The sequence below is a fragment of the Meles meles genome, chromosome 18, assembly GCF_922984935.1.
Source record: "Meles meles chromosome 18, mMelMel3.1 paternal haplotype, whole genome shotgun sequence".
NCBI lineage: Eukaryota > Metazoa > Chordata > Mammalia > Carnivora > Mustelidae > Meles > Meles meles.
The window spans coordinates 27,144,713-27,172,319 of record NC_060083.1 but is presented as its reverse complement, the minus strand read 5'-3'; the positions used below and the strand labels follow the sequence as shown (position 1 = coordinate 27,172,319).

The window sequence follows — 27,607 nt, the reverse complement described above, 5'->3', positions numbered from 1 at the left end:
AGCCTCTGCGTGCCGGGGGTCAACGCGTCTGTGAGTGGGTTATGGGGAGGTGTGGAGAGGTTTCCAGGCTTGGTACTGGGGAGCTCAGTTCAGTAGCTATTTACCAACCTGGAAGGAACTTTCCAGTATTTTAGCAACTGAAGCAGCCACACCAGTGCAAACTGGCTGAACACGAGCTCTGCGGGAAGCTTTCTAGAAGTGCAACTTGATCTGAAAACAGAGGAGATAGTGGGCATGCTATTTTTCATTAGTTTATTATGAAAGCAAAACAATTCCCAGAGACACAAGACACAACATCCTAATCTCTAAATTCCTTTGTTTTTTGTCTCTACCTTGTGAGGCTAAACACCCTTCACGACTGCCCGATCTGCTCGGTCCGCACTCAACCCTGTTTCCTGGCTCTGGCCGCACAGGTCAGAGGCTCCAGCAGCCTGCACCGTGGCCAATGCCATGGAACCACTCTCTGAGGTGGCAGAGTCCTTCAAGGAAAAATTTCGATAGATGCTAACCAATTCTAAATAAAGGTGAACAGGTAGTTTCTGCCCCTAAAATTAAATCCTGCATACCTAGTAGTCAAGCTTACGTCTTTCTATTAGCATTTAACACTTAGAAGTGTGGCAGACTGTTCACCGACTTGTTAATTCTGGGATTGCTACTTGGGATCCAGACGAGTCAAAATAAATGGTGAGGATATCTTCTAAAAAGCCCATGATGGCCCTTTTGGCTGTGTCGCCGGTCAGTGCCTGGATACTGCTTAAGTGATCCAGGGCCCTTCTGACCAGCTGGCCTCTTTCATGAGAGCTGTGGGGTGCTCTGGGGTCCTCTCCCTCCACTCCTGATTTTAGAAACTGTAGGATAAAGGACTGCACCATGTCCCCATTCAATTCAAGAGTTTCTCGGATGCAGAGCAGGTCTGAGGCGCTGGCCAAGCTCAGGAGGTGAATCAGTGCCTGGCAGATCTGGGTCCGTAGGCTGGCACAGTACTTGAATTCTAGAAAGTCTGTGGTGTCTTCACTCTTCTGTAAGGCAGTGACCAATGCGTTCCAGATCTGAGCGTACTGGTCAACAGAGCCATAGTGCTCTCTCTTGCTTGGGATGGAAAGGGCAGTGGCGGATCTGATGCGCACTTTGAAATTCTTGCATGATGTTACAACCGACGTCAGGGCGTTGTAGGCCTGGTAGGTCCATGGCGCTGTTCCTAGAAAGAATCCACTGGCACTGAAACCAACGAAGGCTTAGACATAAACAGGGGAGAGGGAGAGGGGCAGAGGAAGCACACACACTAGTGCTCAAGCTAATCACTATGTTTTCACTTAATTCTCACACTAACCCTATAGGATTAGGGTAACCAGTGCTGGCTGTGGGATTCTGGGGAAGGTGCTGAGTACTGACTCCCAAACTTCCCATTTCCCTAAACAACTCTGCTGCATGCTCGGGGCCTCTGCTACTTGCTACTTCAAATGGGCACTCTGGCAACCATGACAGAGGCTTCTTCTCTGGAAAGAGACTGTCCTGAGGGCTTGGTGAGTGGAGTACAGACTGAATTATAGCCCCATCTGTTCTCTCAGTCAGGTGCTTCTGAGCAGTGCACACACTGCACAACTGTACGCACATCCTTGTTCATGCTGACAAAAGAGTATTTTATCACCCAGATTAGCATCCAGGCACAGCTCTGGATACAGCCAAGTCATGCATTTTATTGCATAGAGAAAGAAGATACTATCTAGGCAGTGACTAGGGAACAGAATACTCAGATTAACCAAAGGTACAACTATCTTAATTTTGAGAAGATAGTGCCCCGATTTCTGTCTTCTCTCCCTTCCTGATGGTCTCAGGAAGTAAGCCTGCTTTCTTCCTCCTCAGAGCTACCACTCTCCACTCCCCACTCCATTGTGAGGGTGTTCTTTTTCCTCGAGATGGGCAGCAGAATAGATTTCATCTTCCCTAACTCTCCTAGCTCCTCTCAACTTCTTCGTTGCCTTTGAAGACAGGCAAGCAGACATCTACCTTAACGAGCTCCAACTCTACAGGTCACTTGAGCCTATTTCCTCCATGGAAAAACCGAGAAGCTACTTCTCCATTAGCTCCCTTTTATTTTCGTAAGTAAGTTTACTTATTTGTTTAAGTAATCTCCACACCCAACGTGGAGCTCGAACTCACAATCCTGAGATCAAGATCAAGATCCTGAGATCAAGATCAAGAACATCCTGAGATGTTCTTCTGACTGTGCCAGCCAGGCACTCTCTGGGTGGGAGTTCTTGGTAATAAAGGGGAGCAGAGCCAGATTTCCCTAACCTGATGCATGCTCTGCTGGTCCAGAATGGATTTACCTCCTCAGGAGCACACCTTGTTTCAAAACTCACCACAAAGACAAGTGTATAAGGCAAATGCTGGTAAGGAAAGTGAATGGGATTTGGAAGCTACAACCCACACGCCTAAGCAGCTGTTAGCCACCAATGTTCTAGCTCGGTACGTGGCAGGTCACTACTTAGATGCCCTCCTTCTATGCCGCAGCCAAGGGCTCACATGGGATTTCTGATTTCTACCCTTTCTTCCATGCTACCTTTTCTCCTTCTTTTTTTACCCCTGTTGTTAAAACAACATATGCTCTTGTAGAAAATTTAGAACGTGAAAGCAGAAAGAAAAAATTCTACTCATCATGCCCTCCAGAGGCAACCACTGTCACTAATTAGACTAACTTCCACCCAGTCCTTTTTCTACCCATTTATCGAGATCATGCTATTGAAACAATTTCATAACCTATTTTAATTTGCTTAACATCATACTTTCCCAGATTATCAAAAACATTTTGTAAACATAATTCTAAAAGATCCCTTTGATGGGCGCCTGGGTGGTTCAGTTGATTAAGTGTCTGCCTTTGGCTCAGGTCATGATCTCAGGGTCCTGGGATTGAGCCCTGAGTTGGACTCCCTGCTCAGTGGGTCAGTGGGGAGTCTGCATCTCTCCCCCTCTCCCCTTCTCCTTGCTTGTGCTCTCAAATAAATAAAATCTTTTAAAAAAATCCCTTTGAATATATATACTATGATTTATCTCAACCATTCCCCTGAACTTGGGTGTTCAGAACATTTCCATTTTTTCCTAATGCTGTGATAAGTACCAATGTGAGGAACATCTTTAATAACAACATAGGCTGGTGTGTGTTGTCCTAGGGCCCTCTACCACAGAGAAGAGGGAGACTTTCTTACCTAATGGAAGAGCAGGATTTTTAAATACATTCCCCATTGCATAACAGGCATTCCATCGGACTTTCATGGCAGCCTCAATTAAAACAGTAGAAATTAGGGCCTGGATGGACTCCTCAATGATTTCAGCAAACCTGGGCTTTTCTATATGAGACGGCTGCAAAAAATGAAGCAAATTTCCAAGGGCCCGGACTGCATTGCTTTTTACCTAGAAAAAATGTAAAAAAAAAAAAGAAACAAGAAGAAAAAGCATTAGAAATCTGCTTTGCCAAAGACATGTCACAGAAAGTTTACTTTCAGCTTTAAAATTTTTTTTTTTTTTAGATTTTATTTATTTATTTGACAGAGAAAGGGATCACAAGTAGGCAGAGAGGCAGGCAGAGAGAGAGGAGGAAGCAGGCTCCTCGTGGAGCAGAGAGCCCGATGCGGGGCTCGATCCCAGGACCCTGAGATCATGACCTGAGCTGAAGGCAGTGGCTTAATCCACTGAGCCACCCAGGCGCCCCTATTTTCAGCTTTAAAAAACCCAGGAAGTCTTAGTGCCAATGAGACAAGCAGACCATAAAGGTGTAGCTTCTTGGAACGCTGTAAAGACCTAGTATGGTGAACAGCCTGTGCCACCGGAAAGGTGAGGTCCTCTACAGCTCCTCACCAGTATCTTTCGGTTAGACTTCAGAGAGGTGTGTCTTCCTCGTTTTGCAAAGATGGCATGGAAGACTCAGGGGCAACAGGGCAGAGCTGGCTTGGAGCAAGGGGAGAAGGGGCAAGGTTTCAGAATTCCAATCCCATACTTTTGTATTTAAGAGTCTCAACCTTTGCAGCCTACTAGAATCATCTGGGGAGCTTTCTTTTTCAGAAACCAATTCCTAGGCCCGAAGTCCAGAAATTCTGAACAAATTAGTCCAAGGCAGGGCTCCCCAGGTTTTCAGAATCACTGTGCTCAATTAAGCACTCGGTATGGGTCAGGTGCTATGCTAGGTGCTTCAACACGAGCATCTCCAAGGCCGCTGAGGTAGAGGTCATGACTTCTATGTTCAAGATGAGGAAACTTACACCAAACATCACCCAGTTACCACAGGGCAAGCCAGGATTTGAACCATGTCTGCCTGACCCTAAAACCCATTTCTGTGCTTTCAACTTACTAGTCTAACAGGAGCTATTCAAAGCCAAGAGCTGCTCATCCTTCTGATTTATCACTTCTACTTAAAGATTTTTTTGGAAAAAAACAAAAAACAAAAACAAAGGCAGATTAATATTAAAGCAAATGTGAACAGATGACAAGTGGTATTACAAACAGCACTGATGTTTTTCAGGACACAGGAAGACAGCAGAGAAACACATCATACCCCGGTACTCTCTCGATCTCCTCTGAACAGGGATAAATTCGGTGGAACAAAACCATAATTCACTAGTATCTACCTGAGAAATACTAGTGCCGTGACTCTACCTTGTCTTTATCCCTGGATGCTTCTATCGCTGATCGCAACATCTTCAGGAGCAGGAGACCAGAGAACTCTTCCTGGAAACTTGGGTCTGGTGTCTCCCTGTTCCATCCAAAGCAGGCAAAACATGTTGAAAGGCAAAACCCAGTTGAATATACACATACACTCACTTAGTACAACTCTAAAAAAATTTGGGAAAACAGCTCAACAAATCTGTTCAAATTATATCAAGAACTTAGAGTTTATACCCTTTGCCTCAGTAGGTCTACATCTAGGTATGCGACCAAAAGGTGTATCTCAGAATAAAGATTTCATGCACAAAAATGTTCACTGCGTATCAAAGCCCAAAATAACGCAGATGTTCAGTAGCAGGGGAGCGGTTAAATAACCACTGCCCAGTGATGACTGTGTAATAGTAAGTCACATTTATAAAGCTGGAAGAATGCTCACACACATTCTACAGGAGAGCTCAGCAATGAAAAGCAGGATGCTCGCGTATGAGGAGCAACCGCTGCCTCCAGGGAGGGCAGCAAGGTAGGTGCAAGGCTTTATACTGAATTCCTCTTTAGTATCATTTGAATTTTTTTTAACCTGTGAATATATTACTTTAAAAAATTATAAATTTGACATTTAAAAAGTAGTGCAGCGACTACTATGATGCTGTACTTCTACTTTATTTTCCTCATTTTCTATAATGTGGATATATAATTGTATCAACAGACAGTATTAAATACACACACACACACACACACAGAGAACACTTGCTAATCATTTTTGGGGTGAGGAGAAAGGGAGAGGGAGAGAGAGAATCCTAAGCAGAGGAAGAATCCTAAGCAGGTTCCACACCCAGCACGGAGTCCAATGTGGAGCTCCATCCCACGATGCTGAGCTCAAGACCTGAGCTGAAATCAAGAGTCAGACGCTTAACTGACTTAGCCACCCAGGTGCTCCACAACTTTCTGATCTTAATACTTGAAGGAATATAAAAACAAAACAAGAAGACTGACTACACAATATGGGAGAATTATTGTTAGTTTTTTTTAATAGTAGTGATCAAAGATATCCTCCTGGGTCCTCAGCCTCAGAAATCACGCACGGGAAATGAGCTGAGTCACTTACATGTTGACAATCAGAGTGTCTGTCAGGTTGCCCAGGGACCAGGCTGCTTTGGCCCGGACATTCAGAGATTTGTCTTGAAGTGACATCAATATTGCATTTGCTGTGTCTGCAACAAAGATGACATCCTAGAAGATAAAATGAAACACTGTAGTTACTTTACGAGCTCACACGGCTGCCTTGCAATTCTGAAATTTATTTTCAGAGAAAGATTTATGTATTTACCACAAATTTCCACTTGAAAATCAACATGTATTTACTCAATTTGCTGCTCTACTGTATTACAATTTGGACCCTCACTCAAATCCCAGGGGAGAGTCTTCCATGATTTTGGTATGTGCCATGCACACCCAAGGAGCCTGAGGATTTTGCCTTGTTGAACATTTTATAACCTGGTCCATGGCAGTTATCAATGAATTCTGTGCTTAAACTCATGTCCACCCTGGGAAATGATGTTGACAATGAAATATATTTCTGGAAACACACCCTATTCATTACACACTTCTCAGGGAGATAAATGTCCTAGGTAAGACTGAAGGAGAAATTTAGTTCCTTCTTAGTAACAATTTTATCAGCTTTCTAAGTTATTACTATCACAAGGTAATGTCCCATTTCTTTTTTTTTTTTCCAATTATTCATTAATTTAAACATTACCTGGGCACCGAGAGTCCTGAGCAATACAGGCATTACCATATTTTAGCAGCAATTAAGGAAACCAGATTAAAAGCCATGTTATGTCCTTCACTGTCCAGCTCTTTATCCACCCAAGCCACGAGCGCACTGGCCCATCACAGGCACTGCAGGGCAATGCGGGCTCACACTGACCTGTCTGAGACAGGGGAAAAGCACATAGACTCCAAGGGCCCGCGAGGTCGCTGCTTTCACTAATCGGTTCTTGCTGTCGTTCAGCCCGAGCAGCATGGTGAGGCACAGGATCTGCCTGTCACTCTGCAGTGAGAAAGGTTGGCAAAGGGAAAGTGAGCCTGAAAGAACTAGAAGCCACTGTCCTCGACAGGTGACTGTGACGCGTCTGTGTCTGAGTTCATATTTGGGAGCAGAACACAACTGAGAACTGGAAGCTACCTTGGCAGAGAGGAGAGGTTCACTTCGGACCCATCAGGGGAGTGTCTGCACACACAGCATCTGTGACCTTTAAGCTTTACCACTGTGTGAACTGGGTCACTGTATTCTGCTCCTTCATGAAAGCTAAGAGCAGACACAAATGTCACTGGGGACTAAAGAAGGGGAGATGCCTGGATACCTCGTGTGGTGGGCACCAGCCAAGTACAGTCACGCACTTCACGTGATTCCTCACGTTGTGCCCATTTTATAGATGACAAAACTCAGTTTTACAGAAGTTAAGATCATCAGAGAGGTGGAGAGTGGAAGAGCTGGGACTTACACCCAGGTCTTCCTAACTTCCGGCTTCAAACGCTGTCTGAAATGTCTCTGACTTCCAAGCCTCTCCCCCCACTTCCACTACCTGCCCTCTAAAGCGCAGGGAGGACAGGCTCTCCTGAGACGAGACGTTAAGATTTTAAGTTTTGCCCCCGCCCTCGCCCTACACTCAAGTAGACTGAGCCCCCTTTTCTCTGAGAGCATGATGAATACTTGCTCAAAATGAAGAAGAATCTAAATCAAACTAAAGCTCTGATGCTCAAGGGACTGCTCGGGGCTGAGGAAACACTCCTCGAGTTACCGGCAGGCTGCTGAAGGCTTCGGGCAGGATGGAAGACAGGGCATCACAGGCGCTCGCCTGCAGAGTCGGGTGCTCGGAATTCTGCAGGGCTCTGGGCAGAGGGCCGTTCAGCATCATAGTCCAGAACATCACCACCTGGAACAGGGGCATAGTCAAAACTGTGGCCCAAGAGCCAACTGTGGAACCAGCTCAACTCAAACACTACCACAGGGGGCCACAGTAACGAAACATCCTTCTATAAAGCAGCGGCTTTCCCTAAGGCTTCTGCTAGTCCTTCCACAACAATGGAAGGGGCTTCAGAAAATGACAACTGCATCCTTCCACTTTACTGATCAGGGATCGGTCTGCTACAGTGAGGCGGCCGGAGAAGACAATTGGGGGGGGGGAGACGATGGTGGTAACAGCAGCAGCCGCTGGCGCCTCAAATTTTCCAGAGTGCCTCTCACATGCCAGACGCTGCTCTCAGTGCCTCACACAGATCTACACACTGCAGTCCTCAACACAACTAAATGAAGTATGTGTCATCATCTCCACTCTCACACAAGGAAACTGAGGCACAAAGACATGGTGTAACTTGCTAGTGGGCATCAGAGCCCAGAGCCAGTGTGGGAGTCCAGACAGCGTGGGATTGAGAGGCAGACCTGGATCTTCAGCGGCTGCTTCCCAACTCTGCAACCTCGGGCAAGTCACCAAATCTGTCTAAGTGTCAGCTCCTCTCGAGAAGAGCAGGGCAAAGCTGTCTACTTGGCGGAGTCGGGGTGAGAGTAAAACATAATGCTGGGTGTGAAGTCCCTCACACAAGCCCAGTGCGTAACAGAGACTTAAACTGAGCAGGGGGCTGCTGTGAGCACAAGGAAGAATGAGCTCATTTTGAAGCTCTCGAGGTAGGCACCAGCAGAGTACCCTGAACAGCTTCCTTCCCCTGCTTTCTAAAAACTCAGGGATTTCATGTCATTTGCAAATCTGTCTGTGGCTTGGTACCTCTTTCTGCCCCATGGATTTAGTCCCGAGATCCACCATGTATCCCACAGCCCAGTTCTGTCTTCCCCTAAATCCCAGCTCCTAGAAACCCAATCTGGGCTTCTCCCACCCCAAATGAAAGACTGTGGACAAGTATGCTCGCCAGCCTCCAAGATGGCCCACAGTGATTCTCGCCTCCTACGTTAAGGAGGTGGCCCTCCGTTCCCACACTGGCTGGGGCTGACATGTGTATCTAGTAAGGGGCTGTGGAAATGACAGTGTGAGATTTCCAAAGTGAGGTCATAAAAATGCCACAGCTTCTGTCTTGTTCTCTCTTGACTCTCTTGCTGTGGGGGAAGCCAGCCACTGCATCTAGGGGACACTCATGCAGCCCTCTGGAGAGGTCCTCGTGGGGAGGGGGGAAAGTGAGGCCCATTGCCAAAAGCCAGCGCTAACTTGCTAGGTATGTGAGTGAGCCATGATGGAAGTAGACCTCGAACCCCTGTCACGTTCAGTTAATGGTAGCCCCTGCTGGCTTCCTGACTGCAACCTCAGAGAGACCTGAAGTAAGCCACTCCCAATTCTTGTGCCAAAGAAACCATGTGAGAGAATGTATGTTGTTTAAAGCTGCTAAGTGTTTTAGATAATTTACTACCAGCAACTGACTAGTAACATAGCAAGTGTATCCCTTTCATACAGATGAAACAATACCCAAGCGTGAACAGATGAGTCTTGCCTAAAAGTCATTGACAAGCAGGGGGAGAAGACTGGGTGCAAACTCAGGTCTGTCTGAGCAAATCAACTCATCTCCCCGTGAATGGTGACATTTCAGCTTTGGCGGCAGTCTCGGGAAAGAATTAGGGCTAGGTATTAATTTCTTACAAGGATGATGGAAATTGCAAAGGGAAAAGAAGAGGCAGGTTGAGGAGGGCAGGAGAAAAACCCATCACTTTTGGTAGGGTCATATGTTCCTCACCGGCACAGTGTGGGGACAGCAGAAACAACTAAGATCTCCGATCTTTAATGGGAACCACAGGGGTACGGTGGTGAGGGAGTTAAGGGAACAGACGTCTGTTGCGCACCTGCTATGTGCCAGCACCTTTATATTTCAATCTTCCAGTAGCCCCAGGAGTTAAAGATTATTAGTCCTCCTTATGAGGAAACTATGCTTGTACATCCATTAACGGTGCTCCCTCAATTTGATCTCCTGTCTTCTGATTCCAAATGCTTGGCTTTTCCCATCATTCCAGTCTGCCTCTTGGGCAGGATAAATAACCAAACTAGGTTTTGTGTGGAAGAAATGCCATTTCCTTGCTGGCTCTATGTTACACATCATGTGACCACACAATGAGCTGCCAAGAAACCAAAGCGCAAATAAGTCCTATTCGTGGTAGTATCATGTCATCACAGATTATAAACTAGTTTTTGACACTGGAAGAAGCCACATCATTTACTTTACTTTATTACTGAGCCTCAAAACTGACTGAAGTACTAAGAAAAGAGAAAGCCGTGAACTGAGACATACTCACCAAGGAGACTGGCACTCTCTGATCAGACGGTACGGTAGAGTCTGGTTTATACTGTTGAATTAAGCCTGTACCCAGTTCTTCCAAAAGCTGCCAAGGTAAAAGAAATAGATTATCAAAGCACAGTGTGAGAATTACAGAGGTAGAAAACCTCACTTGTTTGGAGATGACCTCAAATCAAGGGGAAAAATAATTTCCAATGGAATTTTCCTCTCCTTTCTCAGCAACTCCTATGCAAGAGGTATGCTTTCAGGAACAAAATCACCAGATACACATGGTTAATTTATTATCAAATGATTTCTTTGGATTTTTAGATTAGAGCTGAAAATAAAAGAATGTATGATTTCCCTACCTGAAACCTCCACAAGAAACCTCAGAATGGACAGACACGCAGCAGAGGGCAGAACATGAAGGAAGAGGAAAAAAAAGCAGGTGGCTTTTCACTAAAGTTACCTTTGCTCCATGAAGCTGAATGGACGGATCTGCTTCCCCCATGCACTTGCAAATCACCTCTCCAAGCTCCATCAAGTACACTTGAGCCATTGAAAAGTAACCCCTGGCCAGATGAGCCAACACCTGCAAAGAGAAGAGACGAATAACCCCCAAGACCTGAATGCAGTGTGGGGCTGCAATATCCAGAGTGCTCTAACATTACAGAAGTCACTCAGACTTAACATGGGGCAGGATTCTAATGCTGAAGGAAATGAACAACCGTAATCTTTATTTTATGACTGAAATCAATTAACTGTATCATATAATTTCGGGGCGCTTTATAATTTATGAAATGTGTTTAACTAAGATCGGCGATATCACTTACGCCTGGGAACAATTTGCTGAGGCTGGGACTCGTGGAATACTTCAGCTGAAGGAGGGAGCTAAGGCTGAAAAAGTTGGAAGTTTCCAGGGCATGTTTAATATCAAACCAGACAACTAGCAGCAGAGCGCAGAATCAAACCCATGTCTAAGATCACAGCTGAGTACAGAAGAAGGAAGTATGTTAATCTAGGCTTGTTTTCTTCCTTTGAAGGAGCAATTATTTCGTTGTCTCTAAGCAGATGGAAGATGAAAGAGAAGTTACGGAGAACTGCACATTTACTTGCAGTTGCAGAAATCAGAGATGAACTGTACAATTTCTTTCAGAATTACTATATAATCTAGCGTTCCCACCTGTCGCATAATGGAGGTGACTAAAATGGCCTGCAACAAAAAGGCAGGCATCTGACATTTAAACCAAGTTTTCTCCCAGCCTCGGCCAAAAACAAAACAACAGAGCTCTCACACCTAAAATGCAACTCCCACTAACACCACTGGCCCGTGACTTGGTTTTCCATTACTTTCATGGACTCGCTCCCCACAACCCATCACCCTTTGAAGGCAAAATGATTTCTTCCATTTCAGAAACAAGGAGCTGGAACCTCCTACCTGTAAGGCCTCCAGCCGCATGGGGGATGGTTCGTAAGTGCTTCCTCCCGCAGAGCCAGCATCGCTACCTGAACAGGAATCTTCCTTGGGCAGCACAACAGTGGAAATGCAGAGTCGGATGAGCCAGCAGGGCTCTGAAGACCCCCTTGGGGAGCTAAGTGATGCTTCCTCCAGCAAGGGTCCGGAGGGGGCTTTCTTGCACCGATCAGGAGTGCCGAGGTGGGGAGTCACTGAATTGCTACTGCTGAGTCCAGAAGAACAGGGCTGTTGTAAGAGCAACTGGACTTCAGGTAAAGGTGCGTGAGTGGACACGATGGCTCCCAAGAGAGTGAGGCTTGACACTCGAACATTCACATCTGTCAAAGTTAGCGGGAATCACTATCACTGTGGGATCACAATTACCCCCACAGGCAATGAAGAATTAGGGCATCCTTGGTTAACCTGCATCTAATTAAACCTCTAGCCCTAACTTCCAGTTTAGAGAACTACACGGGACAGAAACAGTAATTCAACAACACTGTAAAGAAACTATCTGGTAATAGGGAGGCTGGGTGATGGACACTGGGGAGGGTATGTGCTATGGTGAGTGCTGTGAACTGTGTAAGCCTGATGATTCAAAGACCTGTACCCCTGGGGTAAATAATACATTATATATTAATTAAATATATATATATGTATATATATATATATATATATATGTATATGTATATATATATATATATATATATATATATGTATATATATATATATATATATATATATATAAAATTTAGGAAAAAAAAAAGAAACTATCTGGCACACTGAGCATGTGAAACGTGCTGGGAGACAACTGTCTGGGACTCATCCATAAATCAGCATGGTGAAAGAAAGAAAAGGCTGATGGACTGCTCTAGATTAGAAGCCACTAGAGTGATAGGATAAAGACATGCAGAGCACCAACCCAGAATGAACCCAAGTTCTCACAAAAAACGAGGACAGATTCTTTGAGACATGGGGAAATTTGAATGTGGAGCAGATATAAGACGATACTATGGAATGAATGTAATTTTCTTAGGTGTGAGAATAGTGGTGTGTTTTTTAGGAGACTGTCTTTATTCTTTTTTTCTTTATTTTTTTTTATTTTTAATTTATTTATTTTTTCAGCGTAACATTATTCATTGTTTTTGCACAACACCCAGTGCTCCATGCAAAACGTGCCCTCCCTATTACCCACCACCTGTTCCCCCAACCTCCCACCCCTGACCCTTCCAAACCCTCAGGTTGTTTTTCAGAGTCCATTGTCTCTTATGGTTCGCCTCCCCTTCCAATTTTTTTTTTTTTTTATAAACATATAATGTATTTTTATCCCCAGGGGTACAGGTCTGTGAATCGCCAGGTTTACACACTTCACAGCACTCATGATAGCACATACCCTCCCCAATGTCCATAACCCCCTCCCCCTCTCCCAACCCCACTGTCTTTATTCTTAAAAGATGTGTGCTGAGGTATTGAGGATTAAATATCATGTCTGTAATTGACTTTTTAGAAATTGTTTTTAAAAAAATTTTTTTTTATTTGAGACAATGAGAACATGAGCAGGAGGGGCAAAGGGAGAGGGAGAAGCAGGATCCCCACTGAGTGGGGAGCCCAAAGTGGGGTTCGATCCCAGGACCCTAAGATCATGACCTGAGCCAACAGCAGACACTTAACCAACTGAGTCACCCAGGCACCCCTGTAACGGACCTTCAAATGGTTCAGAAACATACATATTTATACGCACACATGTATATTCACATACACAGATACACATGCGCGGAAACAAAGCCAACATGACAAACGTTACCAATGATTAAGTCTAGGGAGAGGTACGCAGATGTCCATTGCACTATTCTTTCAAATTTCTGTGGGTTTGACCATTTTAATAGTAAAAATGCTGGAGGACAAAGCCAGACGCTTGTCCCCTCAGTCTGCAGATGAAGAAGAGCTGGAGCAGGGGAACGGGCAGGGCACTGAGCCCAAACACTCGGGTTGTTTCAGTCTTACTTCTGCCACTAATGTGATGAGAGACTCCAAGGCAGGATTTACCTTTCTGGGTCCCGTTTTACAAACTGGAGAAAGAAGTGAATTGGACTTAGTGGACACATCATGATCTCATTTAAGGCTTATAAAAATCTCATGAGGTGAGTCTACTTCTTCCTGTTCAGGGGAAAGGAGGCTCTGACAGGGCTGCAATTCTGAGATGGCAGCAGTGGGAAGGGGCTGCAGACCCTCAGCCTGACTCCAGGTCCACCAGCCCTCCCATGACGTCACAGAAACATCTGCCACCTCCTTCAAGTACTAGAATTCAACACTGAACAACTTCACGTACCAGAATGCAATCTGATCCTAAAGCTTGCAAACAAAAGAAAAACAACTATTCTCCAGGCAAGTGTTTTAGTACATGTGTATTATGTGTGGGAATAAGTCAGGAAACAGCAAGAAATAACACTGTAGCCAGTGGGGATTTAAGGCTCTGGAATTTTATCCAAACCTCAGAGGAGATAATGTTAAGGAAATTAGGTTTTATATTCCAAGAGGAGATAATGTTAAGGAAGTTAGGTTTTATATTCCAGTTTTTCTTTCCAAAAAGAGGATGATGTCTATGTGACTCTCCATCCCTCCTTACTACGGGGGCTTTAGGGGTCAAAAGTAGGGTTCTAGCAATGGCTGGTTTCTCCGAAAACTTGAGAATAAGTAGAGATATCTTAGAGCTATAGATATGCTCTAAATACTTTTAAAAATAGATTTGATTGATATAAAAAAGCAATAGACTTTAAACTACCACCAACCTTTGTGGCGAATATAAGGCTTTATCTGGTTCCAGACTTTGGTCAACAGGCTGAGTTTCAGACGGTTATACGGTGAATTTGATACTAAATTTGCAAGGCACTGCAAAATACAAGAATAGCCTATCAATCGGTCTGATTAAGCCAGAGCACAGACACAAACTTTATAGCATTTAATTTAAAAAGTCTTCACAGTCATTTGAAAATCAGTCTTTTTCTTTTTTGTTCTTTTTTTAGGGGAATACCACTTGTATTCTCATTAGTACAACTTAATACTAAAAAATAGGAGTATTTTTAGTAAATCATTTATTTGGACATACAGAAATTGTAGGTCAGATCAAACAAGTAGGCACAATAGGATGGCTTCAAATAAAATCACCAGTTAAGACTTCCAAATAGGATATCATTAAATAAGATTAGTACTTAGTTATATTCTTAAGTCAAATTACTTCTGGACAATGTAAAACATACAGAATTGAAACAAGACAAAATCCCTCCAGAATCTATGGATAACTTGGCACGCTTACCTTAATTATTTGAGTAAGGGTCTGTGAGGATGACTCGGCCACCAGTGCTAACAAAAGACATCTGTGCAATTCTCTAATGCTGGATGCAATCATCACGGAGAAGGGGGTGAAAGCCCTTCGGTGGTCACTGGTATCTTCAGCAACGGACAGAAACTGCTTTGAGCCTTCCAAGATGGCAGATAAAACTTGCAGAGCACAGGCACGCGTCTGAAATTTCAGGATGATTCCCATCAGTTAGTTAATAATCAGGAATCAAATCCCCTTCTTCCTATTTTTGTTTTTAATTTTGGAAGTATTGTGGATCATTTTAATCAGGAAAATAGAGGCATTGGGATTATCTATCGGGTCCTGAAAGTAGCCATGAACTAGACCCCTTGTACCTCCACTTTAAAAAGAGCCTTACATCACACTGCTGTTAGGTTTTCTTACAGTAAGGAACGAGTCCAAGCTACAGAACAGTACAAAAACCTGAAATCATGAACATGAGAATAACTTACAGAAAAATTAGAGGCCTGGTTTATTCGAGCATAAGACCAAGGGAAAAGAGAGAGTGAAATAGCTCATGGGGCAGAAACAAAATACTTGAGTCTAGAGTCCGTTTTACATCAAACATGCTGCTTTATATGCTCTCCTGAAGCATCCATGAGTGCTCTGAGTTAACTAAACAGGATATCAGAGACTCTGCACATTCAACTTGGCAGGCATCGTTCGTGATCCAATTTTTCAGAACACTCTTAAGGTACAGAAACAAACACTGCCTGTAGTGAGCCTCTGATAATCAAAGAAAGGAAAACAATTAACTGTAGCCTGATGGATGGAAATGGAAGTATGTGCCCTTCTGCCAATGGCCGGCTGCAATTGTCAGAAGATTCACTGCAGCAAGCTTGTGTTTCTAATGCTAAATATGACTTTCACTTGGTACTCAGGATTTTGTGGTACTGAAACTAGGGAAAGGAAAAAAAAGAGAAATAAAAAGAGAGCCAATTTAACCGAAATGGAATATAGGTGATAAATGTAGGACTAATAATGTAATACTGTACCCTCTTTGGCCAGTCCCCCAAAATACCAAACACTGTCAGATAATTTTAAAATGGAGACTCAACATTATAATTCAAATCTAGGGGCACCTGAGTGGCTCAGCTGGTTAAGCATCTGCCTTTGGCTCAGGTCATGATCCCAGGGTCCTGGGGTTGAGCCCCACATTGGGCTCGCTGCTCAGCAGGGAGCCTGCTTCTCCCCCTGCCCCCACTCCCACTCATGCTTGCTCTCACACTCTCTTTCTCTCTCCCTCTCAAATAAATAAAATCTTAAAAAAATAATAATTCTAATCCAAGTATTTGCTCATCATGAAGCGTATCTGAGTTTGGTGTGAAAAAGGTTTTCTAGAAAATCTGCAACTGTATCATCTCCGGGTAACAAAGAATAAATCGTTTTTGCATGCCTCTCGTAGCATGGACTCACAAACAAAAAACTGAAAATTTACTGCTTTGAAAATAAATTTGTAATAGAGCAATATGAGTCTTGGGAATTAAGCACAATCACCGAATTTAGGAGGATGACAATATATTAGGAAACTGTGTGTGTGAGAGATTGCTCATGAGAAAGAACCCATGCACAAGTCACAAGTCTGCTCATCCAAGAAAGAATTAGATCAGGCGCTGGAAAACTTTTTCTGCGAAGGACCAGTAGCACACACTTTATGGTTTAGACTTTGTAGGCCCAAGAGTCTCTGTTGCAACCCCCCAGCCATAGCAGCACAGACACTAAAGATTAAATAGGAATGTGTTCCAATAAAGTTTTACTTATAGACAATGAAATCTGAATTTCACTTAATATTTACAATCATGAAACATCATTTAAAATAAAAAAAAACATTTAAAAGCTTAAAACTATTCTTAGTTCATGCATCATATAAAAACATACTTTGCCAACCCCGAGTAGATGGCTAGTCTGAACTGAAAAATGTAGATGTTATACTAAACCTCCATTCCTTCAGATGGTAATTGAAAACTGCGATTCCAACAGCTCACAAACCAACTATAATAAAAAACCAAGTTGTGGAGAGTGATGAACTGATGTTCAAAAGTTAAAAAATTTTAGCTCAATTAACTTTGGTACCCTATAAGGGAAAAAGTATCCATGACTATGAACAGAAGAAAACAAACGTAATGTCACTGAAATGTATCACTGAGATATAAACTCTGTATAAAAAATTGATACGATATCAAATTATACTTCTTATAGTTCTGATTTAATTTCCTTTAAACCCCGTTTAACATATCTTTTTTGCTAAAAAATGCTATTTATGACACTGAACTGTTCAAGTTCTGCTTCACTGACTCTTACATCAATATTTAATAAACTGTTGACCAGTTCTGATCAGCACTTCCATCAGAAATTACTGATGTGCAAGCAAACTGCAAGAGGTGCAGCTCTCCAGAGAATTCCTTTTGTTGAGTTTTTATTATCTGAGTGTTTACAATGATGGATGAAGACTTTTCAGTCAGATAAGCATCAGTGTGCTCCGTTTCACCAGCGGGCAGTTTCACTTCCTTGGACATGCAGTCTTGTTCAAAGGTAATGAAACTGCCCTTTCCCTATCCTGCTACCTACAGATGCAGCAGAAATGTTTGCTAAGGTAGTTCAGTCAATCCTTATGCTTTCTTTTTAAAAAAAAATTATATTTATTTATTTAAATTCAATTAATTAACATATAGTGGATTGTTTGTTTCAGGGGTACAGGTCTGTGGTTCACCAGTCTTATATAATACCCAGTGCTCATTACAACATATACCGTCTCCAATGTCCATCATCCTGTTACTGCATCCCCCCAGGCCTCTTGCCTCCAGCAACCCTCAGTTTGTTTCCTGATTCTCTTATGTCCTCTTAAGTTTGTTTAAGTTTAAGTTCCCTTAAGTTTGTTTCTCTTATGGTTTGTCTCCCTCTCTGGTTTCATCTTGTTTCATTTTTTCCTCTCTTCCCCTATGATCCTCTGCCTTGTTTCTTAAACCCCACATATCCTTTTTTTTAATGTCTGTTTGGTCAAAATCTTTCTGGGAAGGTGATAAAGAAGTCACTGCTGGGAGTGGGTAGCAGGGAGGTTTTGATGCACGTGGCTGTTCCCTTCTTTGGCTTTGTCCCAGGACTGATTATTCTGCACAATTGTTCAAGGTTACTTTTATTTGATTGCATTCCCAAAGTTGGCTGCCTTTAGGGCGGAGGAATTTGAACACTGTGTCAGGGTCTCTAGATCTGGAGATATCCAAGCCAAGGTCATCTGTTACCTTGGTTGGCCTTAGAAGGGAAAACCTACCCGTCTGTGACAGTTAAAAACTGGCTTTGTTCTCTTTCGTAGTTACGCTATTACTTTAGAATTTGATTTGTTTCCACATTTCACAGTTCTCCAAAAGAGAACTAAATAATCATTGTGGAATTTCAAAATCAGGATAATTCTCAAGGTACCAAGAAGAAAGTATACCCCACAGTTTGTCCCTTAGATCAAGTCTGGATAATAATCTACCTTTTTAACACCCAAGCAATTTATATAGAAGACATCTGTAAATTAGTCATGGTATTTGCACTGATGATTTGCTCTGTGCTGCCTGGAGACACACGGGCTGTGCTTTCTGAAGCACATGTGGTGGGCTACTTGCTCCAGAGCCCCATCTCCTCCTCAACTACTGCCGGCAGCTCTCCTCAGCCAGAGGCTCTTCCAATATCCGTATTTTCATCCTTTATGGTAGTTTTCCTTCCAAATACTAGAATGGCTTCCTTACTCCCTTATTTGCCACCATTCATTCCCTTTTTCCTCCCAGCTTTTCCTTTGCCACTGATTCAGTCAATCTGAAAAATTACTGCTGCTTTTAACTGCTCAAGATATCAGGTATTTGCAATTTTTTGGTGTATAACTGAGGCCCATTTATTTTTCTTCACCCTGTAAGACCTTTTGAAGGGTCATCTAGAAGTTTTCTCATCATAAACATTTTTCTAAGCTTTGCACATCCTTCATAACCCCACTATGGACCAAAATATTCCATTGAGTGTTTAAGCCTTTTTATTTTTCTTATTTTCTCACTTTTTATTTTTCTTATTACAAATACCATGGCAATCAACATTTTCACCAAAGGGAAGGAAGAACAGCGGCTTCAGTGCAGCTCAGAAGGGACACTGAAGTTCTAAGACTCACTGTGCTCAGGCTTGAAGCGAGCCCTGGACAGCAGGCGACCTCACTGTGATCTTTCTCAACCTGTTAGTCACATAAGCCCACATCCTATCCTCCTGCCAGTCCAGTGGTTCGCAAGTCAGAACTTGGGTTGGTATCAGTGAGAGCTGTATTCAGATGAGATCAGGTAAGGCAGAGAAAACAATAAAGATGGGTCAAGTTCTCCTTCCTGGTATCACGTGAAAATTTAAATGCTCTTACCTTCGGAGAAGGATCTTTTAATGTAAGAGTCATCAAGGACACGGACTGTGGGCTGCCAAGCTCAGGTGTATCAGGAACAAAGGCTGACCAGTAGCCATAAAGAACTTTTTTTTCTATAGATTTTATAGTAGAAAGAAAACAAGCTAATGCTCCTTGGCGAACTTTGGCTTGGTAAGACCTACCCAAGAGAAGGAAGACAAAAATCTTTCAGTAGTTTTTTAAAAAATATAGACATGAAAGGCTGTTTATTTTAGCCAACTTAAATGGTGCATTCAACATTCTGAATAAACCCTAAGGTAAAGATGCCAACGTGATATTAAAACAAATATTTTACCATCAAAACATGTTAAAGCAATTTGTTTATATAATAAGCTAATAAAGTTGACAATATAAAACAACTAGACAGAAAACAGTTCGACATCAGGGAAGTAGTGTTAGATATGCAACACTGCAGAGCGTCCATTCACCCAGCAAACACGCCCACAGTACATAAGTACACGCCAGGCATTGGGCTGAGGCCGACAGACACGAAGCCCATCCGTGCCCCCCACAAGCTCATGAGGGACAGAGACAGACAGTTAAGGAGATAACTGCAATACAGCATGATCAATCCTAAGGCGGGAATAAGCCCCACAAAGTAGGGACCTAAGCCAGAATGGGGGGGGGGGTTGTGCGTCAGAAAAGGCTTCTCAGAGGACATGACTGCTGAGCTCGTACTGAGGAGAAGCAGTGGTTAACACGGCAAGCAGGCGGGCAGAGGGAGAGGAAATTCCGGGCAGAGGAACCACATGTATAAAGGCCCACACAAATGAATCTTCAAGTTAAATCCCGTGTGTCAGTTAGTTTTTTAAGCAAAGTTATAAACTTAAAAACAACGGAGATTATAAGGCATAACAACATAACAAAATACTACTACCTCATTTTACTCTGCATGCCTCCCTCCGCGTCGGAATAGTCAGACTCACTACTGCTGACCCTTTTCCAGCTGGCAGAACGGATGGGCGGGGAGAGCGGGTCTTTTCCTGCAGCGCCATCTCCCTCTACAGGCAAACTCTGGCCTCCCAGGGGCGAGGAAGAGGGAGTGTTCCCCTCATGCAGCTGCTCTCTGCCTGAGAAAGCGACGGGGGCTACCTCTCTTTCACCACTGGATTCTTCCTCTTCCTCTTCTCCTTGCTGGATTTTCTTCGATTTGACTTTTGATTTTTTCTTTTTATTCTGATTGTAGGAGCAAATGAACACGTATATATGATAGCTACTACCTTTCTCATTTAATAATTACTAAATATGTCCCCAAAATGTAGTACGAGGAAAGAAGAAAAAAGAGCAAAAAGTGGCACTTCCTACTCTGTGTGGCTGGGGCTATGCTAAGGGCTCACACACACTCCACCGGACCACGGCAAACAAGGCGGGAAGTGTGTGCAACGGAGCCACGCTTGGAGCCCAGCTTTATATTCTACCACCGTGACTCGGAGCAAATCACTTTGCCTTCCATTAGTTTGACCTTCCTCGCCGCCTTCCCCGCACAATTGTGAAAGCATTCAACCGCAAGAGAACGCAAGTACAGAAAAGGACCTGGGTGACAATTTTCTCCGTTCTCCCAGATAAGACACATAGCTAGTGCCACTCCAGATGCAGAAGCGAAATGCTAGCCCACCACACACAATGCACGTTTTAGGGCACTGGGGCTTTGTAGGTTTGAAGTAAAAGCCGGTTTTCCCCCTTTCTCCTAGTTCCAAATACCTTTGGAATCTGTGCCACCCTTTGCATTCTCAAGGTCCCCTGCTTTGAGGAAGCAAGGTCCTCATCCCTTCTATTTCGGATTATTAATGTGGCTCCAGACTCACACCCTTTTACTTGCTACCGTAGTGATTCTTCTAAGACGTGCATCTGATCACCTCACTCCCCTGTATGTGTCTTCATCTCTAGCCCCTGTAAGATAAAAGCTAACTCCTTAGTGTACTGTATAAGACCCTTAAGATGTGGACTCTGCTACCTGCACGTCCCAGCCTTCCTTTGAACGCACCTGACATTCTAGCCTCCCGGTTAACAAATGGGCTACGCACATGCTTGTTGTCTATGCTTACACACCTTCTGTTTCCTCTGAGTAAAACCCTTTCCTTCCTTTTTGTACTTTACTCATTCTTAAGTCTCAGTTTGGCCACCACATCCTTTAAAAAGCCCCCTCTAGGGGCACCTGGTTGGCTCAGTTGTTACGCATCTGCCTTCGGCTCAGGGTATGATCCCAAGGTCCTGGGATCGAGTCCCCGCATCAGGCTCCCCGCTCTGCGGGAAGCCTGCTTCTCCCTCTCTCACTCCCCCTGCTTGTGTTCCCTCTTTTGCTGTGTCTCTCTGTCAAATAAATAAATAAAATCTTTTTTTTTTTTTTTTTTTTTTTAAAGATTTTATTTATTTATTTGACAGAGAGAGATCACAAGCAGGCAGAGAGGCAGGCAGAGAGAGAGAGGAGGAAGCAGGCTCCCCGCGGAGCAGAGAGCCCGATGCGGGGCTCGATCCCAGGACCCTGAGATCATGACCTGAGCCGAAGGCAGTGGCTTAATCCACTGAGCCACCCAGGCGCCCCAATAAATAAAATCTTAAAAATAAAAAAATAAAAAGTCCCCTCTTACTCCTCTATTTGGATTGGGTACTCTGATGAGATCCCAGAGTACCCTATGAATATTCTGGTGAAAGAAATCACAATACTGCATTGTAGTTTCTTGTTTATCCACCTTCCCCTTCTCCTCCAAACTGTAAAAAGCAGAGTCTATATCTTTAATGCTTAACATAATGTCTGGAATGTAGCAGATGTTCAGTTAATGTTGTGTAAGTCAATGAGTGTAAGAATTTCTCATTATAAGCATTTGGTAATTAACACCTGATACGTTTCTAGATGTAGTACTTTGGCTCACGTATCTATATGTTCTTGGTTCTCCAACATAAGGTAGTATAAGGGAGATGGCAGCTATATGAACAGTCTGGGAAACTTGGCACTCATAAGAGAGACCTCCAATATTTACCAATTAGCCTTTTATAGAGAAAGTTGGTTGGCTTGTGGTCTTGAGCATTTGGGGAATGAGGATGTGCGGCTTTGGCTATAAAGTGAACGTCCACTGTTACATCTATGACACTGTCTAGAACTCTTAGAAATATAAGAGACTTGAACTGGTGTTTTAGCAGTCTGATGAATTTATTTTTTTTTTATTTTTATTTTTTTAAAGATTTTATTTATTTGATAGACAGAGATCACAGGCAGGCAGAGAGGCAGGCAGAGAGAGAGAGAGAGAGGAGCAAGCAGGCTCCCTGCTGAGCAGAGAGCCCGATATGGGACTTGATCCCAGGACTCTGGGATCACGACCTGAGCCGAAGGCAGAGGCTTCAACCCACTGAGCCACCCAGGTGCCCCAGCAGTCTGATGAATTTAAATTTACCATGCTAAAAACCCTAAAATGAAATCAAATTCAAGGTGAGCCTCTGGCACAAGTATAGTGATGCAAATCACAGAAAACACATATAACAAGCAATTAAAGGCAATCCACAACTTAAGCCTAAGCAGACAAAGGCATACCAGAGTTGGTCGGGAAGCGCTGGATTCAGACTGCTGTGGTTTGACAGGTGGTCTCCCATCGTACTGAGGAAGTAGAGTCGGGTATAACACCATGGGCAGCTCTATGTTTAGTCCGGGGAGTCCATGAAACATAGATTTCTAATAATGATGATTAAGGAGACAGACACACACAGAAAATTAATCATAAAACAATGATTTACCATGTTCTAGATCACATCAATGAACAGATTAATGTCTAGAAGCTTATTAAGGAAATTAAATGGACAGAAAATTGATACCTTGGTGGTTTAGGGGTTACAGAAGCATTTAATCTCATCTGGATAGATCTATCCTGGCCAGATTAGGTTAGACTTGATTTTAGTTTATTTACTCATGTTTTTTATTAATTTTTAAAATTTATCCAATCTGTTTTATCCAATGCTTTGATCCATAATTTTTAAACCAATCTATCATTCTTTTTTCATTTATGCATGTCTACACCTAGCTATTTGTCTATTTGGGTGATGGGACAGGGAAAGATTTGACGTTTTGATGATGATCAAGCTAAGTTACCACACATGGCTTTGACCCGAGGCCACTTCCTGGCTGAATTGAAAGGTGGGTCCCCAGAGAAGCTGATCTGACCTTCCCATTGACTGGCAGGTTCAGAAGCCAAAGGATGCATCCTCCTGACATGATCCTGACTGGCCTGCCGACTGCATGGTCCAAGAGCCAAAGGGAAACCCTGGTTCTTCTTTCAAGTATAAACAGGTTTGAGATGATCTAAAACTAAATTATCTACAGATCATAAGCTATTCCTTTCCTAACTTAAGATTCATAAGTAAAGTTGTAGAATTTTGATATATTTACTTAAGACAAGGTTTATTGTTTTCAGTTAATTTTAAGTATACTTGTATATGAACATTTGAACGATATTTTCCAAAATATAATACCCTAAAGCTAGCCTTAGAGTGATGATGTAAAGTGGTCCTTACGTCTGGTGTTTAGGAGGAAAGGCACTTGCCATAATGAGGACTTGGGTTTAAATAGGCAACGCCTCACCTTTAGCACAGCCAGAAGAGCTCCAAGTTCCTCAGTATGTGTCAGTTTCATCTTGCCCCCATTTAGAAGAGACTGTATACCTTTTAATGCATTTTGTAACAACTAGGGGAAAAAAGAGGACAAGTTTAAAGGTAAAAGAAATGTAGTTATCCAGGGATCAACTTTCTAGCACCACTGAGGCTGGAGCAGAAAAAGTCTCTAGATGATGAAAAAAAAAAATGAAGATCCAGAGGAGAGAGATCTGATGAACTACTACTAATTATTTTCTACAAGAATAGGGTGCTCTCACGGAGAAGCGGTCTTATCCTATATGTTTATAAGCTAGCATGTACAAATGGTGAGCAAGAGAAAAAGAAAAAGTAGAAGAGGTGTGTAGTGGGAAGAAGGTGATAGGGACGGAAAAGCAGTAGCGGAGATGGGAAGCAGGGAAGCTCTCTGATGCACCAACCTCGCTAGTTCTTAAAAGCAAAGGCATGTGTGGGGAGCAGATTTCCAGAGAGCAAGTCTGATCCAGATTAATCTTCTGGCCAGCATTCTCATTAAGAAATACTGTCCTGAAGAAATACTAGCCCCACAGAGAGGATGTGGACAACAGCCTTTTTCTGAAATAGTGGAAACACTCAGGAAGCTTCCATTTCCCCCTGTTCTGAGGATGAGTGTGTGAGAAGATGACCCTCTGCGGCATGGGAAAGTCACCCAAAGTAAAGCAGGCATCTGCCAAGCACTGTCAGTGCTGTGTTTTGTAGACTGCTCGTAGGGCCCTACAGGGTAATTGCATCATTTCGGACAGAAGGAACAGGGCAGCTCAAGAAGTTCAGTAACTGGGCGAGGGTCTCCCCCAGTGACAACAGTCAGAACGCATGAGGTACATCAACAGGTACTGAAAAGCTGCCCTAGAAATATTCACTTTAAAAAGGAGATAAAGAGGGATGCCTGGGTGGCTCAGTCAGTTAAGCTGCTGCCTTCAGCTCAGGTCATCATTCCAGGGTCCTGGGATCAAGTCCTGCAACAGGCTCCTTGCTCGGCAGGGAGCCTGCTTCTCTCTCTGCCTCTCCCTGCTTGTGCACACACTCTCTCTCTCTCTCTCTCTGATAAATAAATAAAATCTTAAAAAAACAAACTGTTCCAAGTGATTATATCTGAGCAGGGAACTATGAGGAACTTTCATCATCACAGATCTGTAATTTCTGATAGGTATCACTCAGAATTTAAAACACGTTAACAAATTGTCATATTTCTATCAGCTTTTTAAAAAAAAGAAATAATATTGCAGATACTGTTGAAATCCACTCTCTTCCATCTAAAAGATATTTACGAGGGGTGCCTGGATGGCTCAGTTGGTTGAGCATCCAACTCTTGATTTCTACTTGGGTCATGATCTTGGGGTCGTGAGATCAAGCTCCAAGTCATGCTCCTTGATGGGTATGTGAAGCCTGCTTGGGATTCTCTCTCCCTCTATCTCCTGCCCTTGCTTGTACTCTCTCTCTCACTCTCACTAAAAATAAATAAATAAATAAATAAATAAAATGACAGTTACTAGTCTAAAATTGTATTGCTTTTATAGTCAGGAGAGAAAAAAAATACTTTTCTTTAAAAAGCTTTAAAACGGCAAAACAACGTAAGACAGAAACTGTCTCGTAATTTAAACCGGAAAGATACGATATCCATCTTTGTAAGTTACAAACACTCCACTCATGCCTATTATCTCTCGACAAAACTAATTTGACAACCAAATTATACTCTTTAGTAACAGCCTCTGTTCTACTGCTGCTTCTAGACACATCTGTAACATTCACAAGATCAGTGGTAGCCCCACCTACCATGCAAAATGTGATATCATCCATATCAGATGATTTTGGAGACTGTAAAGTGGTCAAGAAAGCCTGGAAGCAGATATTTGGGTAGGGCTCCTCCAAGTATGGCTGTCCCGGCACACTAAAACACATATAAAAAAGCAATGCAAACTCAGTCTCCTTTGAAACGGGACTTGCAAAAGAGTAAGAATTAAAAATAGCAGTAATACAGACCAACGGAGTTGGACTATGCCCTTGGATAAAACTGTATCGAGGAAGACTGAGCGCTTTGCGTAAATAACTATGGCTATGAGACAGCACAAGGATAGAATGAATAGGAAGGATGAAGAGTGGTTTCCATAGGGAAAAGTTACAGAAGTCTGTAGTGGAAGACCAGAGGAAGAATTCCTTATTCTGCTTTTCAGTGTTTAGAGGGAAGTAATGCAGACAGGTCCTGTCAAGCCAGAGGCACACAGTTGAGCTGGCCCGCTACGCCCCCTAGACAACACTGCAGTATACAGACCACACAGCAGTTTAAGTCTGTGCTCCTCATTTTTCATTGCAGGCATCTACAACTGGGTGGCCAGGATGGATGCCAATTTCTTAGAAGAAATTGGCTTTGACAGAGGCCTCAACAAAGCTTAAATTCTTATGACTATATTCTAAAAGATTTAATACGGTTAAAATTTATATCAACGGAAAACAAAGCCTTGGCATATTGCACATGGACTCCTTTTACCCTATTTTAGGGATTAGGTCCTAGTCTAGTTTTTCCTTTATCTTTTCTATAAGCAATATTAAAATTAAAAGTAAACAATATAAGATGATCTTATTAGCAAGGAACATGAGAATCACACAGTAGGTTATTTTTCTAAGTTGGCTCTGGCTTCAGACTGATTGAACCACCCACAAAGGGCCCATGAGAAGCCCTGTCTTACCGCAGCTGGGAGCCGTGAGCGTCCACATACCTGAGACATAAGTTTGCCATACAGTGCACGGCAGCTCTCCTGACTTCAGGGTCGGGCTGAGCCGAGTCACTCAACGTCATCAAAATCCCGCTCTTGCCCAGCAAGTCTGGGAGATACTAAAACAAAGTAACAGCTAATGTTGGTCAAAGAAAGCTTCTAGGAAAATATTACTCTTTAGACAGATGTCAGTTTTTAAACTAAAAGGCAGTTAAGTTCCACAAGACTAGCTGCTAGGTAAATCTTCCAGACAGGCATGCAAAGGTGTGCCCCAAAACACCAGTGGGGATAACCACTCCCAGCCTAGGTAGTTGCTGAAGCTCTTCCGTCATGGGTACATAGCTGAAGGGTGATGATAATAGTAACAGAGAGTAATAATAACAGTAATGACATTCACTGAGTGCCAAGCACTTCACGAGGACTGTCTCACTTCATCCTCAGAGGAACTACTGTACACATGATGACACGAGGCTCAGAGTGGTTGAGTGAGAGTTGCTCAAGGTCACACGTACCATGAATGATAGGACAGAAACCTTAGAACGGGTCTGTTGCTTCAGAGCCTGTATTCCTAACCTTTTGAAGGAAAGACAGAACACAGTTGAAACTACCTTTTGACATTTTGAGCCATTGCAGTAAACCAGAGCTGACAGGGCTTGAAGGATTTCCACGTGTGTCCAGGAACTACACTGCTGAAGAGCAGAAATAGCATACCCCAGCAGGAAAGCCAGGTTCTGCTCATCCACAATCACCTATCAAGACAGGAAAAAATATGCATGATTTAACTGGTAAAAAAATATCTTTATCCTTTCGGACATGTATGCTCACCTGAATCAAGCTATGAAAAACAGAACACATGTGCCCATCTTTCTGGTGTGAAAAAGATCACCTCTGAAGGCCCTGAAAGTCTGATCAAGACAAGGCCTTCTCCTTGCCCCAGTGCCTTGCTCACCGCCTCCCCCTTTATTCCCTCCACACAAAGTAGAACGTGGCAAAGTTCTTGTAAATTTTTGACACCAGCAGCTATAAATCCATTTATATGTCTAAGACTCAATCCACTGAAATTGCCTTCTACATAGTAAATGCTCAACAAATACATTGCGAATATCTATGTCTGCTAAATA

General features: G+C 43.1%; 1 protein-coding gene across 2 annotated transcripts in view; it reads right to left on the bottom strand.

Moving 5' to 3' along the window:
• Nucleotides 1–238: 238 nt before the first annotated feature.
• The window catches only part of HEATR6 (HEAT repeat containing 6), a 32,749-nt gene continuing 5,380 nt past the window's right edge, over nt 239–27,607 (bottom strand). For both annotated transcript variants that reach the window (XM_045985958.1, XM_045985959.1), the window contains 18 exons: nt 27,095–27,235; nt 26,490–26,605; nt 25,549–25,663; nt 23,729–23,830; nt 22,688–22,825; nt 20,039–20,337; nt 19,123–19,300; nt 14,700–14,906; nt 14,176–14,275; nt 11,369–11,724; nt 10,400–10,522; nt 9,950–10,036; nt 7,461–7,595; nt 6,587–6,709; nt 5,765–5,889; nt 4,651–4,747; nt 3,207–3,411; nt 239–1,198 (listed from right to left, as the gene is read on the bottom strand). In XM_045985958.1, the coding sequence (XP_045841914.1) occupies nt 627–1,198; nt 3,207–3,411; nt 4,651–4,747; nt 5,765–5,889; nt 6,587–6,709; nt 7,461–7,595; nt 9,950–10,036; nt 10,400–10,522; nt 11,369–11,724; nt 14,176–14,275; nt 14,700–14,906; nt 19,123–19,300; nt 20,039–20,337; nt 22,688–22,825; nt 23,729–23,830; nt 25,549–25,663; nt 26,490–26,605; nt 27,095–27,235 (3,219 nt within the window). In that variant the 3' untranslated portion in view covers nt 239–626. The remainder of the gene's footprint in view (nt 1,199–3,206; nt 3,412–4,650; nt 4,748–5,764; nt 5,890–6,586; nt 6,710–7,460; nt 7,596–9,949; nt 10,037–10,399; nt 10,523–11,368; nt 11,725–14,175; nt 14,276–14,699; nt 14,907–19,122; nt 19,301–20,038; nt 20,338–22,687; nt 22,826–23,728; nt 23,831–25,548; nt 25,664–26,489; nt 26,606–27,094; nt 27,236–27,607) is intronic.